Source organism: Ambystoma mexicanum, chromosome 9 (genome assembly GCF_040938575.1).
Source record: "Ambystoma mexicanum isolate Mex_15411 chromosome 9, UKY_AmexF1_1, whole genome shotgun sequence".
Lineage (NCBI taxonomy): Eukaryota > Metazoa > Chordata > Amphibia > Caudata > Ambystomatidae > Ambystoma > Ambystoma mexicanum.
The window spans coordinates 1557654657-1557673658 of record NC_090931.1 but is presented as its reverse complement, the minus strand read 5'-3'; the positions used below and the strand labels follow the sequence as shown (position 1 = coordinate 1557673658).

The window sequence follows — 19002 nt, the reverse complement described above, 5'->3', positions numbered from 1 at the left end:
TAATGATGAACAACAAATCGGTGAACTAAGAAAAGTAGATCAAATATTCAAAGAACATGTTCGGGAATTTGGGCATACGCATTTGCGCACTGCGACTGCGCGGCCGTGAAGTGTTTCATATTCTAAGTATGTGTATCTTTGCAGCTTCACTTCCTTTCTGCGCATGCGTATTCCCTTCCTAAAGGTGTTTCCTTTTCCGAGCATGCGCCTCATGGCGCCAGCACTCTACGAGCCGGACCTCGCTTCCTTTTCTGCGCATGCGCTCTCACGGTCTGTGTACTGTTACATTTATCGAGCATGCGTCTCTTTGCGCCGGGGCTGCGCAGCCCTTGCGTTTCTTCCTTTTCTGGACATGCACCTTCACGCACTGCGGCTGCGCAGTCTGTGGAGTGTTTCCTTTTCTGCGCATGCGTACTGAATTTCCAGGCGTGTGTTTCTGAGCGTTCAGTGGGGGAGGGCGGGCAGGTTTTCGGGCGTTCGTTCTCAGGCTACCTTCCCCATCCTGGGCTTTAGACTCTCCTCTTCCTCGGGATAAGCCGTTGGCGAGACATGTCTCTGAAGGAGCAGGTGAGTCCCGAGGCTGCAGGCCGGATGGATCTGTGCACCACCACCTACATGCACTGGTGTGGGGGCACCCACTCTAGCAGCGCCCCCCCCCCGCAACCTACCCCAGACCCCACAAACCGGGGATCCCACCCGGAAAGATCCCAGGTGCCGGCGCCTGACCCGACCCCCCCCCCCCCCCCCACGTTCACAATGGCTCAGCCTCCGGGAATAAGTACCAGCTGAAGACGTGGGGCCTGAGCGACCTCGGCTACCCACCCACATCCCAAACTGCCTCCTCTGAACCCCACCTAAACGATATCACATCACACACCTTCCAGGTGGGTACATGAGAACTGTCTCTTCAGGAGTGTGAGTGCAAAAGGTGCATGGCACTAGCATTTAAAACACCTGCATACATCAGTAAACCATTGCACCATGACCAGTGCTATAATCACCAGGGAAAACATTTCCCAAGTGCAAAAAGGATACCTGTTCAAAGTTTACCCTGGTTCTAATACGCAATGAAATTAGCACTAGGGCCATTTGCCCGGGTGCACAAATGCATTGGAAATGTACCCTTTTTTTTGCCCTTGTCATGGTCCAATGGTATATTGTATTTTATTTTATTTATATAGCGCTCTTTCCCCACTTGTGTGGCCTCAATGCGCTTTTTCATTGGTTGAACGCCTTTGGTGACCGTAGCGATGTTGTTGGCGAGTTCTAGGGGGGTTCGTTTGCGAGATGGGTGTGTGCATGTTGCAGTTCTAGTATTTAGCTAGCTGGCAAGGTTCGACTAAGCAGCCTAAGAGAGGTCAGACACCGGGGTGGGTGCTGGTGAGGGTTAAAGATAGATTGCTATTGTTGAGAGAGTTTATCTGAGTCAGTATACCAATTCCTCTTGGGTGGTGGTAGCTGCATGCTAGTGGTAGAGGTGTTGAGGTAAGACGGGTGTTTCGTCCCGTGTTTTTCCAGGAAATCCTGCATACAACCCGATACAAATTGCACACCATTGTCGGTAACAAGGCTGGCCGTCACTCCCTCCTGGTCAAAAACCTTGCTAAGGAAGGTAACAATCTTATTAGCTGTGACTGTTTCTAAAGCTGTGGCTTTCACCCAACGCAAAGTGTAACCAACTAACACCACCACAAATCTTAATCTGCCACCTAATGCCACCATGGCACCCACAATGTCGACTGCCAACTTTGACCACACATCCTCTGGGATCTCCACGGGGAACACTGGCTGTGCTGAGTATTTTACTCTTGTTACTTAAAGCACATGCAGCACAATCCTTCACAACCCTTTCCACCTCCTCATCCATTCCCTGCCACCAGTACCAATCTCTCAATCTTCTCTTAGTCAATGACCTTCCCAAGTGTCCCTCATGTGCCAAATTTACCAACTTGGTCCTCAAACTGAACGGGGGAACTAGCCTCCATCCTCTGGCAACACCCCACAGACCTTCCGACAACTCGCACCAGACATGCTCACAACCCCTGGCAATTATCCTGCCATCAAATTCAGATCGTTCTCCCCTTAAACTTTGTCTGATCTTCATCAAGTCGGGATCAACAGCAGATTCCTTGTCCCACTCGCTTTTATCTACAGCAGAAAATACACTGGCCACCTGCATGCTCTCCTCAGAATCCTCCTGCTCTTCACTGTCAACACCCACCGAACTAGGCAACCGCGATAAGCAATCCGCCACAGCATTTTTTTCCCCCGGAACACACTCACCCTGAAGTTAAACTCCTGTGCATCAGCCATCCACCTGGCAATCCTGTGAGATGCTGAAGACATCCCCTTTGTCGTCAACACATAAATGAGCGGTTATCCTCCGTCCGGATCACATACGGAATGCCCCAAAGGAAAGTCCTAAAATGCTTAGATGCCCACACTGCGGCAAATGTTTCTCTCTCAATGACAGCATAACGCTTTTCCGCATCCCTTAATACCCTAGAGGCAAATGCTGTAGGTCTGCTAACTCCACTTTCCCACTGTACTAGCACTGCCCCCAAACTCGCATCGCTGGCATTCATAGTCAATACAGTGATGTTGCCGGGCTTGAACGAGCCTAAGGATGGGGCATGATCCACATCTCTTTTCAATTCCCCAAACTCCTTCTGACAACTTCCTGTTCACTTAAATCGGACACCCTTCTTTAACAGGGCCTACATACTCAGTTTTTTCTGCATAAAGAGGAATGAACAGAACATATTCAGTAATGCCTAGGAATGACCTAAGCTGTTCTTTTTCACAGGAGCCGGTGCCTCTCTCACCACCCTCACCAGCTCCTCCAAATAGGTCACACTCGTAACGCCCACCTGGCACTTTCACCACTTTACCGTTGTTGGGGAGAATTCTCATTATATGGCAAATTTCCCTCACCTAGTTAGTCCCACAGCGGCTTTGCTGGATTTCTGGAGTTTATTTTTTCCACTTGGTAAAAGTGTACCCCTTTTTCCCACTCTTACCTGTGTTTTGCCATTTGTATTTCATCTGTTTTTATGATTGTGGACTCTGGAGTACACCACTCCAGTAGCCCCCTTCTTTTGTGTGTTACACAGCACCTTCAGTGCAGTGACACAGGGTTGTCTTTTAGACTTGCGACCGACTCCATTTCTGAGGCTGACTACAGTCCCCCAGAAAAGGGTAAAGTTGCCATTTACTTTACTTAGTCAAATAACCACAGATCTAGCACACCCCATCTTACATGGAGTACTGGAAAGGATTAAACCTTAGCCCTTTTTATCTGTACCTCCTAGAGCATTGTTTCGCTCTTTTAACTTTTAGACTTGGCTGGTGGCAGTGGTATCTACCCTAACTTTTCTACCGTGATTATACTATATAAACGTGGTATTGTTTTAGGCTATTATATTAGCTTCGAACATAAACCTGCTTGACCAAATACTCTTTCTTTTGCCTCCGGTCGGGTTTATTCGCCATTTCTTTTTGTTAAAGTCCTTCTTGTGTTTTACTTTGCGTGGCAAACCAGGTTTGCCTTCTTTGTTCACTGTCTTTTGGCGGGCTTCTGCCAAGAAGCCCTCCTCTAGGGGCCTGGGTGTCTAGGTGGGCTGAATGTGAGGGAGGGGTGTAGTCACCTCCTGCACAGGGTATCCTAGGAAACCCAAGTCGCACTTTGCCACGATTGGCTGAGGTGTTTGTCCAGGCTGGACAACCCTCCTGCTGTGTGATTGACCGCCAGGCTGTGTGAATGGGGGATTTTCGCATAAAAGGCAGGACTCTTGGGCTGGAAGTCAGTCGCCACTGGAACTACAAGGAACCGAAGAGAAGCGGAGAAGAAGACTGCTGCAACTACCCCGTCCCGGTGAAGCCCTGCTGCAGTCCTGAGCTATCTACCCTTCGACGACCAGAGAAGATCCAGTCAGGAGTCTTCTTCCCTTGAGCCTGGTGGGGATAACCAGCTCATCTTCCACAGCCAGAGGATCCTCTTCGTGGTCGAAATCGCTGCACACTGCTGTAGTGGTCCGGATAGCCATCTGAAGAGCCTCTCCGGTTTTTAAGGAGCACACCTTTTTATTCACCGCCGCTGCTGCCGGCTTCAGCCCTGTGTGGTGCAGACGTCGTCCTTCTTGCCAAGCTTCAGGAGCCATGGGTCTGCAGGAAACTACCAGGAACAACTGCCGTGGCACCAGCTTCTTCATTGAATAAGGTACTGTGTTCTGCTTGAGGAATTCAAGTGAATCCCTTTTCTCCTCCTACAAGGCGTGCCCTTATCTTCCCTCCTTCTTATAACTTTTGCTTCCTCTATTGACAACATCTAAGTACTCCTGGCTACGTTGAATCTTGAACTGCCCGACTGTGTGATCCTCGACAACCGGAACCTGGTTCCACTTGACACTGGCTCCGGCCTATTGACTCTTGAATTTCTGTCAATGAATGTTCTCTGATTCTGTCGGCCTTGACAAATATATTGCCTATGATTCTTGCCCCCAACTGTCTCTGGGTATCTCATGTGCTAAGTGTGTTTTTGCCCCGGTAACATTTCTTGCCACGGATACGCGTTTCTTTAGTAAGACCGAACTGTCATTACTGTCAAAAAGTGATCGCATATGTATTCTCGGTAACGTCTTTTGTTTCACAACACCGGTCCGTTAAAAGATAGGGTACTTACCTAGAGTTATACCGTACAAAGTGAATTGGTTGGTTGTAGTGTATTTTACGTGTGGTTTTGAATTAATAGAAGTGTTGTGTTTATAACAAACTGTTTAAAAATAAATGTACTTATATTTTTTACCTGAAACCTTGAGTCAGTGTTTGCTTGAGTCACAGTAATTGTGGTCCCTTTGTGTAATCTCTGCTACTGCTCATATACTCTTGAGATAAACCTGGCTGCTCCGCTACTGCTACCACTTTAACATAGTAGTACAGGCTTGTACCAAAGGTAAACTTGTATTACCACTTGTAGTCTTAATTGTGTGTAGTGGTCCCTAAGGGCACTGCACAGGATTATGCCTAACAAACGTCAACCCACTTCTTTCCAAAACCTTCATCACCTTATCACTCTGCCATCATGTTCCTTATGAGCCTTACCCCAGACTGGTATGTCATCCTGCAAGTACTCAACACCCGGGATGCCACCAAAAAGCTTCTGCATGACCCACTGAAATATGGCAGATGCTGACGCCAATCCAAAATGCATATGACAAACGATGCACCCCAAAGGGCGTGACAAATTAGGTCAGGGCACATGACTCATGGAGGTCTATCTGGTGGTAAGCCGAGAATAGATCAAACGTCAAGAAACACATGGCACTCCCCCCATGGATGCCAGCAATTTGTTAGCGTTAGGCAAGGGGTGACGGTCAACCCATATATTTGCGCTTAGCTCCCTCAAATCCACACACATCTTTAGACTTACATCGGCATTGCGTGCCAATACCACCGGTGACAACCATTCCGAACACGCCTCCTGAAGTTTTGCAAGCTCAACCTTTAAACCATTGCTGACCATCACAGGTGTCATGATCACGGGGAAGTTACCCACTTTAGTGCCCCAGATGAGTTGGTCATTAGCTTGGCGCTCTTGGGCTACACATAAGATGAGTTCTGTAGTGCATGAGTAACCTACTTCCTGGTCACCTAATATGGCCGCCCTGCTGGTTGTTCCTGGTTTAGAAGTGTTAGTCTATGCCTTTCATCACCTCTGCCTTTATAAGCCCTGTGCTCTGGGAGGTCCGTGCTTCGCGTTGTTACTGCTGTTGTAGCACAACGCTTACCACGGTTCCTGTCACAGTCAACTCTTCAGCCTTAGTAGTTTACAGTTTATATAATTTTTCTCTCAATATTAGTTACCCCCGTTTTCTCCTTGCCATTTCCTTCCCTGCTGCTTTAGTTGCCTCATTGTCCGTCTCCCGTTACCTGTCCGTGTTCTGAGGCATTTGTGTCAGACGCTAGCTTCCACTTCAGCTTCCTGTTCAAGCGTCTGCTACGTTCTGTGTGGCAAGATTTTCACTGAATTCCTACAAAACCGCAAGTAATGAATTTCTGTTGTTTATTTATTCGTTCTTGCTTCTTCCGACGTTCGCTCAGGTGAACTTGCTTCAAGTTACATTCGCAGTTATATAATTTATAAGATTTAGTGTTCCGGGTTTGGAACACAGTTAGAGGCTGTTGCAATTGAAGGCTTTTTGTTACAATAATTCTTCAGTGTGCGCTACACTGTTGCACTAACGACCGTTGTGCTTGGATGTTTCCCGTATATATTAGAGTACGTCACGCTGTTTCCAAGATTCCATAGTAATTCAGTAGTTTCAGGAAACCCATATAGCGAGTACTCTTCTTAGCTCTCTCTCTGCCCCTATATGTTGGGTATCCATATATCCCCTCAGAGTAGAGTGCAATTAATTACCTCATCATGCACAGGTGTGTGTATGTATATATATATATTTAAAAAAATAATCAGGCTATTAGTACACTCCCCTTCCATTTTCCCCCCCCTCCCCCTCAGAATTCCCAGTACCTCCTTCTATTGGCTCCAGTTATTTATCGTCTACTACATGATTCATCCTTCTGCAGGACTTGCACCCCTGCACCAGAGCAGGATGGAGAGCTCAACAAAATCAAGACAAGGGTGAGCAGTAGTACATCTCTCTTCAGTGAAATCATTCATTGGATTATCCTCTCCTGAGCTTCTCTCAACGAAAAACGTCCCTTTTGTTCTCTCTATTGGACACATTCTCTCCTCTGGCGAATCTTCCTTTCCCTTCTCCAACGTCCTTCTTGACTGTCGGAGCGTTCACACTTGGGGTTTCCCTTTCATTTCTTTTGGTTACTTCTGCATGCTTGCTCGTGACTCCTTGACCGCCCTCACAATATAAATCACCTTCACTAGCGGAGGGTCCCTCTCAATCCATAACCTCTCCCTCACTTTGGTGTTGCTAGTTTTCATCATTACTTGATCCCTAATGTATTCCTCCACAACACCCATGAATTTGCAGGTGGAATACGCAAAGCAGTTATGTAGGCGTCTATCCCTTTGCCTACTCCTTGTGCACTTGAAACAAAATGGTAGCTTTCCAGTACCACATTTGGCCTTTTTTCCAAAACGTCCTTCAAGCTTATTGAGTGCAGACTCATACAGGCTCACCACACTTTCTCCGTCGCTGGTGCCAGGCACCCGCACGTCTTCTCCTGGTAGGTGCCTGAAAATGCGTAGAACCTCTGTCCCCAAACAGTTCAGTAACGCTGCCTCTCTTTCATCAGTATACTTGGCACCCCCTGCCGCTCGTTAGGTATGTGTCAATCCATAGATCCCACGTTATGGGAGGGGGGTCCACTTGGATTGGGCAAGAAGGAAGGTGGAGGTTTGGCATTTCTCTGCTGCATAATGCTGCCTGGGTGTTCCCTTCCTGAGCACTGCAATCGCCTCACTGACTCCAGGCACCCCGCTGGTTATGGCTGGTCCATTCTGGCTAATGGTTGGGTGCACTGTTGCTAGGTGCACTGTTAAGATGGCCCACTGTTGCTGCTTCTTCATGGGCACCAGATGCCGTCTCCGGTACTGGCCAGTATTGTTGTGCTGCTACCGTGGTTGCATCACTACGACCCCCCCCCACCCCACGAGTCACGTTGCAGCCTGGTCAAAAGAAGGTTCCTTAAGATAGGTTTCATCTCACTTAAAGCCGATTGTTGTTGTCATTCCCTTGACAACAATGTAGGCCGTGGCATGCCGAGGGCCTTTCCTCTAACTTTGTTGCTCCATAGAGAACCTGGGGTGTAGAGTGCGTCTCCTTCTCTGGACAACAGGGACCTGCCACACCTCACTTGTGGCCTCTCTGCTTCTTCCTGCCCTTCACTGCGCAGGGAACAGGGCGCCTCTCCTGCCTGCAGCGTTCCTCCACCTGGGCTACTGCGCACAGTGCTGGGGGTCGCTGTACTGCACTCACATTGTGTTGGTGAGGGGCAGCAGACCCCATCTGTCCTGCAGTGAACACAGACCTCTCTCTCCCCCTCCTCCGGTGCCTGTGTGCGCAGCAGCTCCACACTGGGGGATTCTGAATTGCTGCAGGCCTGACCACGCTGCTGGAGCTGAGACAGCGGCTGTCGCAGCACCGATTAACCACCCCCTCTCAAACAACTGAAATAGAACCTGGAACCTTGGACGTAGGAAAACATCAAGGTTCCATTACTTCACACCACCTTAAAAACCCTTCCCAGGTGCGCAGCGCCGCCTGAGAGTCCAGTCTCACCCCAGTCCCTCCACAGGCTCGAGTACTCGACGCTATAGATGTTCTGGACAATGGAGGCAGTTCCAACTGCCCGAACACTCGAGCAAAGTCACGGCAACCTGTGAAACCGACATGACAGCTGTTCCACTGGAGAATGCCGTGGAGGCATCACAACCGGGATTCACCTCTAAAGTAGCAGAAAATGTATCAGCAGGAAATGTATCCAAAGAAAGTGCGCAAGCAGCTGAGTGCAAGCATGCAGCGAGGTAACTGAATGAACAAATGGGGGCTCATCCTGACATCCTTGATGTGACTGATGCAGAGCTGCTTGAGGCAGAGTGAGGCACTAACTCTGCCTACGGAAAGGCCCGCGTCGGGAGGGATTCAAGTGCCATCAGCATAACCAGCTGAATTAGCCACTGTCTGGAGGACTTGCAAGCCACACCCTCTAACAGCGAAGCCGTATATAGCGTCAGGCTCCCTAACAGACGAGCGCACAGACCGGGACTGTCATCTGCTCCGTTTGCCCCCCCCCCCCCACTCCCCTTTAGTAACAACTCAAGCAGGACCGAAGATGCAGCTCCAAGAGGGAAGCATTGGCCAGTTAACCCAACCGTCGATGCACACATTGCCATGGCTGTGGAAACGAGCAATGACGTTTCGGGGCAAGTAGAGGAATAAACGATGACACGAACATTGGTACAGTGACATAAATGTTGAAACCCCTATTGTGAAAGTCAACAGTTACAGGAACTATGGAGCAATACCAAGAGTGCGAAGAGAGCGATGGGAGTCATGACACACAAGGCAATGCAACACAATCAAGATATCCAAGCAATCCCAGCCAATGCTGAAACAGACTGTTTGGACCTACTAAAGGAGGGTAAGGAAGATGCTGAAGGAGGCTCTCGAGAGCCTAGGGGGAAAATAACCTGTGCCAAAGGACGCATCAACCCTCCCTTAAAGAACAGGAACCATAAGATGCTCAGTTCAAGGCCAGTATATAAATTCCCCTTTGACAAGCCATATGTCGACCCCACTGACTGGGAAACCCATGAAGTCGAGGAGATTCAGCTTCAACGCAAACCTCGATAGCTTATTATTATTATTAGCTGATGAGCTAAAAGAAATTGAGCGACGCAATAACTTTATCACCAAAATGAAGTGAGGGATTCTTGGGCTACTAGAACTCGGCGTAAAGCAACTACACCCTCAGCTCAGATCCCATTACACAGGACCCAAAGCCAACACAATGATAGTCGCTTCTTGCAGTCTTACCACGGCCGAAGCGACCAGAGTCGGAGAGTTACCACAACCAACCTCAACTAATCCAAAGGAGTTCGGGAAAGCCATACAGATTGAAGGGCATTTTGACGACAGTACAGCGAGCCCTGGCCCTAGGACAGTAAATCAAATGAACAAAACAGATAGAACAGTAGACATCCCATTAATAACAAATTCACCAGGCTGCCCCAATGAATCATCAAAGTCTGACGAAAACAGCAGGCATAGTCCACAACATGGAACAAATCAAAGGCCCTCATTACGAGGTTGGAGGTAAGGGGTTACTGGCACTGGTAAGGATGGCGGTAACCCCTTACCTCCGTATTCCGAGGTCCCTTAGCGGGTCCCACTAAGCCGTTAAGGGACCATGGAGCTAATAGCGGGCGGAGCTAATAGTCATTATCATTACTTGATCCTGAAGGGGTTCCAGGAGTAACGTGTCTAATATAAGAGTGGAAGAGGAAAGGAACGGGTTAACATGAAGGCACAGTTAGAACAAGATAGATTGAGAAGAGTAAGGAATGGAGCTATACCCTCAATGGGAACCACCTGCTCATACAGCATTTATCTTCTTGGAAGCTGTGGCTTGGGCACTACGGCTGTGGTAATTGACAAACAGGTTGTCATGATCCGTCGTCTGCGCCCTTTCTGGACTTCCTGGTACCTGACCCATAGGGGATTCAATACAGTGGTCCTTCCAACATGGCCGCCCGAAACAGAGTGCTCCTGGTCAGTCTCTACGCTCCACGCTACATGTTCTACAAAACAGACACGCCTGCGGCTCTGCGTGTCTCAAAGCTACCGCTTGCTGTAGTCGGATGTGTGTTGCCGGAGTTCGTTCGGGGCTCTCTTTTGATTCCTTGTTCCCCGTTCCTTGAAACCCCTGTCCTTCCTCCCATTCCTCTACCTTACCTTCCTGGATTTCTTTCGCGCTCAGGTCACAGCGTTCCGTGCCTCAGAGTACAACTTCTTCCTTCCTGGTATCCACCCTGGACTTCTGAACGCTCCCGGAAGCTGAGCAGCGAACCTCACGCTGGAATTCGAAGTTGATAAGCAGTTCCCTGTAGAGGGGGCAGAGCCTTCCTGTTCACCGTGCACTGCAAGACTGGAACGCAGCAGTAAGCGCTCCCCGCCATCTTGGGAGGAAATATGGATGAAACACGAGTACGTAACCAACGGTGCCACAGAGACCACCGCCCCCTGAGGGACGTGACAGAGTTGGCAAACCAAGTTATTTGCAAAAGTGAAGATGTTGGCCTGTCAAGCAGCAATACTAAACTCAAGATTGGAAAGTTTTCCATGTTACCACTGCACTTATTTTACACACAGAAAGTTGCAGCCATTCTAACCTATGGAGGGGAAGCAGGCCTGAACTTGACATGGAGGATATGGTCGGTGCTGGAGGGCACATTTTGGAAATCTTTTCTTAAACTGCAAAAAAGTCTTCCTGTAGTTGCAATAAGAGCAGAGCTAGGCTTGCTGTCCCTGCACTAAATAATAAGATTGAAATCATTGGCTCTACTAAGAAAGATCATGTTGGACAACCCAGTTGTTGGCTACAGAATCCTCTCGACCTCTGGAGCAGGCAAAGGCACAGTAACTTTAAACAGCTAGAAAGAAAAATGGATGCAACATCTCGAGCAGCTTGCTTCATCACTTGAAGAACTACTATCGAACCCTGAGAAATGTAAAGAAAAGTTGAAACAAGAAGATTGGATAAAGACTCGAGAATCCAAACTTGAATATAAATCACTGCAAAATGCGGTCCAGAGACACACTACCCGAATATCTTAATAAAATTTCCAAGCAAGCACCATCATGACCAACTACTGCAGATATGGCTAAGTGCCTACCCGACTAATGAATATCAACATATTAAAGGAATAAGAGGTGCAAAGACGGGATATGTAGATGCTGCAATAGGCAGGGATACTTGGAGACAGTCAAGCACCTGTTCATTGAATGTCCAGCACTAAAAGAACTCTGTTTACCTCTGATGTCCAAATTCCTTTAAGACCAAGACAGAAGAAGATTGGTGGTGTGAGTTTCTACAAGGACTCCCCGCCTGGTATTCGCAGGAGTCAATCTTCTGGACAAACGTGTGGAAGATATTTTATTTATAAGTGTTTCAGAGCGCAACGTGGCAAGGGATGGGAACAAAGGAGAACAAAACGATCTTACTAGGCCCAGTGACATTGACAATGCGCAAGTGCATGGGAGAGGGAAAGGGGAAAGTGCATTGGAAGGCGGGGGAGAAGTGGAAAGTGCTGAGCAAAGGAATACAAATAAATAATAATATATAATACATAAAATAATAAAAAACAACAAGCAGTGGTAGTGCAGCCAGCAGGTTGCAAGTGCAGGTTTAAGGAAACAGACAGGGTGAGTCTGATAAGTGCATAAAAGGGGGGGGGGCTATAGGGTTACAGATACAGACCCGATTGCAAGGGATTGCCAGGAGGCAGTGTGGGTGGGTGGCAGGATGAGCAGGTACCTGGGTCTGAAATCCATCCGCAAGGGAGAGGATGAGCGAAGGCAGAAGCAAAGAGTAAGGTCTTGAGGTGCTTCCGGAACCAGAGAAGGTTCTCCTCGAGTTTCAGAGTGGCATCGAGGATGTTGTGGAAATGGAGACCTAGCCGAAGATAGAGATCTACCCCCAGCACATTTCTTAGAAACATGACTGACCCTGAGGGAGTTAAAGGTGGAGGAGAAAAGAACTTGGGAGGGAAGGTATTTACGGAGGGACAGCTGAAGGTATTTTGGACCCAGGCCCCAGAAAGCCTTGTGGACAATGCAAAGGCTCTTGAATTTAATCATTCCCACCACTGGGAGTCGGTGGAGAGATTACAGGGCTGGAGAGATACGATCCCAGGGCTTGAGGCCAAGGACAAGTCTCGCAGGCCTGTTCTGGATGAGTTGCAGAGGGCAGAGAGTAGAGGCAGGCAGATTTAGAAAGAGGCTGTTGCAGTAGTGAAGCCTAGAGAGAACCAGCGCTCTGGAGACAGTGAGTTTCTGGGGGAAGGAAAGGAAGAATTCCTCTGAGGAGGTGCAGTAGGAAGTTTGACTTTTTAGAGACCTCAGAGATGTGTGCAGAGAAGGAAAGCGTGGAGTCAAAGATGACCCAGAGGTGCTTTGCCTCTCGGGTGGGAGTATGAGGGGGTCCAAGGGAGGCCGGCCAGAGAGTGACCGGAAAGGAGGGTGAAGGTGTGCCGATGATGCCAAAAGAGGCTCTGCGAATCAGGATGAGAACTTTAAGCGTACTGTGAACACTAAGAGTAGTGACAAACAGACGAAAGGACTTGGAAAGATATAGGTAGGTTGTGAATATACATTTTAATTTAGTCATGAACATTGGAAACCAAATAAGGAAATCTGGTGGATATTGACATAATGTGCAAAAAAAAAATATTTTTTTTTAACTAAATTGCAGCTCCCCTGACCAGCAGGCTCTTTGTAGACTGTTCAAGGCCTTAAAGTTCAGCACACCATTATTAGCTAAATCCCCAGAATTTCATGCATAAATACGACTTGCTGCACTTAAATATGAAAACACTGTTATTCCACATATGGCTAGGTTTGTGAAAGGACACGGTCCTTATTTCTAACTTAAAGAAGTCTGTATACATTTGTTACTTAGTACGTTTAAATTCATTGGAACAGTTGCTTTCTATGCAGTAGCACATGAAAATGTTTGTCCCTGTGGCTATATCAAATGATGTTTGAGCAATCGTATACTCATATTTTTAATGTCACTAGAAGTTGTTTGTACCCAAGACATAATTCGAGCAACAATGTAGCATTTTTGTGTACTGCTGTAGTAAGACATTAGTGAACAAGTCAGGCCTTGAAAATGCTTCCGCTGGACCTACAGGTCTAGCAGCTTAGTTTACCTACTTTATTATTTATCTAAGAGAAATGTACTTTAACCTTGGCTACAGATGACAAAAAATGTAAATACGCTTTCTGTAAAATGGTTAAGTGGCCAAAACCCACTTTAAGTATGGCACGCTGCTGCCACCCAGAGGCCAGCCATGCACAGTGAAACTTTGATTTGCAATGTACTACAATATAAATATTAAAGTGTCAAACGTCCCCTGCAAATGATACCCGCCCATCATAAAATCTACTCGACTATGCAAGTGGGCAAGTAGACTTTGTGTACCCTGGATGAGTGTCTGTAAAAGGTTGGTTCCATGAATGGACACAAGTAGATACGGATACGATAGAAAGGTTCTGAAAACAGTTTGTCCAGCTCCCTGATGCTTGTGCTAAGAGCAAAGTCAGCTCAGGAGGCTAAATATAGTGGATGGTATTGCAGCAGATCTGTAGATGTACAGACTGGATGTAACTATTCATATCTAGTAAGAGACTACAGAGTGGATGGTAGCAGGCAGATAACTGGACAAACTAGGTGGACAATTGTCTTTTGTGGCCATCTCACTTTCACGGTAGCTGGTAGAAAGCAACCAATAGGCCACAGAACTAGGTTTGCTATCAAAAGTATTTGGCTGTGTAATCATGGACAATTTTAAAAACATTTCCTTGTCTCAATGATGCATCTTGCCCAATAAGATGAAATGTAGTTTTTTTTGCTGGTCTCATTGTGGCAAGAATTGCATATGGAATCAAAGAGATTGACCTTAAAAACCAGTACTGAAAATGTTATGCATATGATAAACTGGAACTGTAGTCGGGACCAGCAGCTAAATCTGCTCTGTCAAAGAAAGTTGACTTGGCTGATTGGATTAACAACTACACTCACCTAGAACATCTGAGAAAATACCAATTTGTAAAATATATTTTATATGCATATAAAAAACCTCAACATTATCTAAATCTATGTCCAAGCATCAGACTCTGACGATGTATATCACCTGTTAAGATTAATTATTTACCAGGACTCAAACACTGGTGTTATTGTTATTGTTATTTTACACTTATATAGCGCCTTATATACCATTGGTATGGTCTGAAGGCGCTGGTAGGTTGAACGCCCTTGGGAACCGAAGTTCAGATCAGTAGATAGAGTAGGGAGAGTCAAAAGGTGCGTGTGTGCACCGGATATGTGTGCAGCTCGTGCGGTACACATGTAATAGCTGATTCTTATTGGTAGGTGTGGTGGTTGAGAGATCAGGAGAATGTGTTCGTTCTGGCAGGATTTATCCGGAACGGATGTGGCTGCGTTAGGCCTGAGGAAAACGCCTGGCTGGGGGTGTGAGACCAGCAGTGTTTACATAGAATGATGTGGAGTAAGCGGTGGATGTTCGTATGGGAACAGTTATACCGAATGGTGTCATAGTATCTCTGTGTTCTAGTTGAGTGGTGATGTAAAGGAGAGAGTAAGCGTGGGGTGTGGTAAGAATGGTTATATGCTCTTTCAATGTGCAAACTTCTAAAATCACTTTCCCAGAGAGGCTACCGGGCGAACTTCTAAGTACAATTTTCCATACAGAGGCTATTGGGAACATTTCTAAATTCAGTTTATCAGCGAGGCTATTAGGCACACTTCTAAGTGTAGCATTCGCGGAGGCTATTGGGTACACTTCTAAATGCAAATTTTCACAGAGCGTCTACTGGGCTACATTTCTAAGTTCACTTTTCCAGAGAGGCTATTGGGCAAACTTCTACTTGAGATTTTCCAGGGTGTCTATTGGATGCACTTCTATAGTCAACTTTCACAGTTGCTATTGGTAGCACTTCTAAATGCAGCTTTCACAGCGTGGCTAATGGGCACACTTCTAAATGCGGCTTTCACAGAGGATATTGGGCCCATATCTAAATTCAATTTTCCACAGAGAGGCTACTGGGCGCACTATTAACTTCAGTTTCCTGCGAGGCTATTGGGGATACTTCTGAATTCAGTTTTCCAGCGAGGCTATTAGGAACATTTCTAAATTCAATTTACCAGAGAGGCTATTGGGCACACCTCTAGATGTAACTCTCATTGCGGCTAATGGGTACACCTCTAAATTTCACAGAGGGGTTGTTGGGCACACTTCTGAAAGCTACTTTCACAGAGTGGTTATTGGGAACACTACTAAATTCACAGCGAGGTTATTGGGCACACTTCTAATGGAGCTTTCCGGAGTGTCTATTGGGTACATTTCTAAATGCAGCTTTCCAGAGTGTCTATTGGGCACACTACTGAATGCAATTTTCACAGAGTGGCTATTGGGCTCACTTCTAAATGCATCTTTCACAGAGGATCTTGGGCACACATCTAAATTCAATTTACCAGAGAGGCTATTGGGCACATTTCTAAGCTTGACGGAGAGGCTGTAGGGCATACTTTCTAAATGCAACTTTCACATGCTAACTTTCACAATTCCATCTAAGAGTGGACATGCTAACTTTCGCAATTCCGTCTAGGAGTGGACATGTCAACTTTCACAGTTCTAGGGTGGACATGCTAACTTTCCCAATTCCGTCTAGGAGTGGACATGCTAACTTTCACAATTCCGTCTAGGAGTGGACATGCTAACTTTCACAGTTCTAGGGTGGACATGCTAACTTTCACAGTTCTAGAGTGGACATGCTAACTTTCACAATTCCGTCTAGGAGTGGACATGCTAACTTTCACAGTTCTAGAGTGAACATGCTAACTTTCACAATTCCGTCTAGGAGTGGACATGCTAACTTTCACAGTTCTAGGGTGGACATGCTAACTTTCACAGTTCTAGGGTGGACATGCTAACTTTCACAGTTCTAGGGTGGACATGCTAATTTTCACAATTCCGTCTAGGAGTGGACATGCTAACTTTCACAGTTCTAGAGTGGACATGCTAACTTTCACAATTCCGTCTAGGAGTGGACATGCTAACTTTCACAGTTCTAGGGTGGACATGCTAACTTTCACAGTTCTAGAGTGGACATGCTAACTTTCACAATTCCGTCTAGGAGTGGACATGCTAACTTTCACAATTCTAGGGTGGACATGCTAACTTTCACAGTTCTAAGGTGGACATGCTAACTTTCACAAGTCCGTCTAGTAGTGGACATGCTAGCTTTCACAATTCTAGGGTGGACATGCTAACTTTCACAGTTCTAAGGTGGACATGCTAACTTTCATAATTCCGTAATAAATAAAGTAAGGATTGAGGAGCGATGCTGTAGATTATGTGAGGATAAAGCAACAATTGAGACGGGGCTACATGTTCTGACTTGCTGTTCAAAAATGATAAACATCTATTCCAGATATTACAGGGATTTTGTGCATATGATTGAACACATTAAGGAGGAAATCTTCTGGTGGCGTATCTTCAATTCCACAAAACTGAAAGGTTTAATAGCAGTGTACAATATCTGGTTAGAGATTGAGAAAAGACTGGATATCTCCATCTGAGCTAAGCGTAATATAAGGTAATGGCATAATTTGTGTATATACCTAGAGGTAGAAATGCAGATTGGTTATTCATGGATGTGCACAAAAGAATGTTTTAGAATTGATTTTACTGATTACATTTTAGGCATTTTGATATGGTTCTTAGCATGTTTTTATGAGAATTAATTATGAATTTGTAATTTGGCTTCTTTTTAGTGGATAATGTATATATAATATGTTAGATGTGAAAAGTTTATTTATAAACTGTAACACATTAATTAAATTTTTTAAAAAAAGACATCTAGTTGAAGCTGAGATTTACATATACTAACTCAAACTGTACTTTAAAGCATGGAAACACTGCAGTGTTTTAAAGTAGCAATACTGCAATTATGCATTATGTACGGAATGAAATTGCATGACTGTCTTTAAAAAATATTAACACATTTTGGTCTTTGCAAGATACAATAAAGTTGGCTACATAAGAGTCATCCCAATTACTTCTGGCTTGCAATTATTTGAAGAAATTAAATTGACCAGCACTCCCACACAAACATTTGTCACTTAAGAGGGGAGGAGATGATTTCTGCAGTGAACAGCAGGAAAAAGAGTGGAGAGGGGCCCGAGGGCAATATGGGAATGCAGGGTGAGCTGTGTCCTCATTGAACACAGTAACTTCAACAGCTATCTCTGCTACACAAGTATCAATTTAATTAGCAAACCTATAGAATTGCATAGCAAATTGCTATACGACACTGCTTATTTTATGCCTTGCACTAAATATCTATTCAAAAGATATTCAGCCCTGTGTCAGCAAAAAGAGAAGAAATGGGTAAGATGATAGAGATAATAAAGCAAGGATGGTGGGTGGGGGGAGAGGAAATAGGACGATGGTGGAGAGGGAAGAAAGCAAGGGTGATGGCGGGAGAGGGAATGGGTAGGACGATGGTGGATGTTAGGGAGAATTCTCAGAAATGTGCTAATTCCCTTCTACCTTAGAGACCCCCAGCTCTTTTGCTGGACTTAAGGACTTTTAATTTCTAACCCAGAGACAGTGAGATCTTTTTCCCACTCTCATGTATTTTTCTTTAATTTGAACACTTTCTTTTGACTTTGGAGTCTGACAAACTCCAGAGGCATCATCTTTTTACATTGTGTCACACAGCACCTTCAGTACAGAATTCACTGACTAGAGCAGCCCTGCAAAGGACGACTTCTCCCCTTCGGTTGGTGGGACCAATCCACCCCAAAAGGAACTCGTCTGGATATCCTCTCAGAGCTGGCTGTACTTCCATTGCTGCCGCAGGAACTGATTGCCAGGGAGAGGAACACCAGGATCCAGTGCATCGTTTTTAAGTCAGACCCGAGCTCCAGGAAGATCCTCCGGACTTCCATGAAGCAGGACTGACCAAGCCTGAGCCACCTCAACAGAGTGCGGGACCCCAAATGCAAGAAAAGTCCATAAAGGTATCCGAGAACCGCGGTGGTGCTGTTTGCAAGAGCAGCGAGAAGCTGAAACCGCTAAGTGCTGCTGATCTGAAGTTTCCCCTTCAATTCATAGTGCAGGGGTCCCCAGACGTCCTCCCTCTTGTCCCCATGAATGAGGCCCAGGAACAACCGGATCTGCCGACCTACAACTGGAACAGAAGCCAGCTGGAACCAATTTCTTCAAATCAAAGTTTCTGTAAAACGAAGGGGTTGCTTACCTCTTGTTGTGTATCCCTGCTAGCTCTCAGTTGAGACGTGTCTTGGTTGCTTTTGCAGAGTTGCTTGCAGCTTTGCTCCTCACCAGCCTCCCAGCTTGTGGCCCTACAGTGATTTCATTTTCTACAAAGACTTCTAAAACATTGGGCAAGACCTTTTTTTTTTTTTTATTTCTTTTTTTTAACCTACCTGCAAGAAGTGCTTCAGCTCACCTTGACTTTTGCTCAATTTAGATTCGCTGTCCTAGCTCCCTGAAAGACTCTTCTTGCCTCTGACTTTGTGCTTTAACTGTCCCTCAACAAAAGTCACACATTAGATAACCTGTGTAGCTGGGAAAGGGTTGATTTACTTTGCATTGGAGGATTCAAAAAGTACTTAGCTGCTGAAGAATATTTGTCAACCATTGTTCTATTCCCTCATCTTTTCGTTTTGACACTAACCTCAGTATTGCTCTAA

The 19002-nt window shown here is 46.0% G+C and overlaps 1 protein-coding gene across 3 annotated transcripts in view; it reads left to right on the top strand.

Moving 5' to 3' along the window:
- Nucleotides 1-432: 432 nt before the first annotated feature.
- Nucleotides 433-19002, top strand: part of LOC138489519 (zinc finger protein 649-like) — a 164777-nt gene continuing 146207 nt past the window's right edge. For all 3 annotated transcript variants that reach the window (XM_069617263.1, XM_069617262.1, XM_069617261.1), the window contains exon 1: nt 433-567. In XM_069617263.1, coding sequence (XP_069473364.1) covers nt 550-567 — 18 coding nt within the window. In that variant the 5' untranslated portion in view covers nt 433-549. The remainder of the gene's footprint in view (nt 568-19002) is intronic.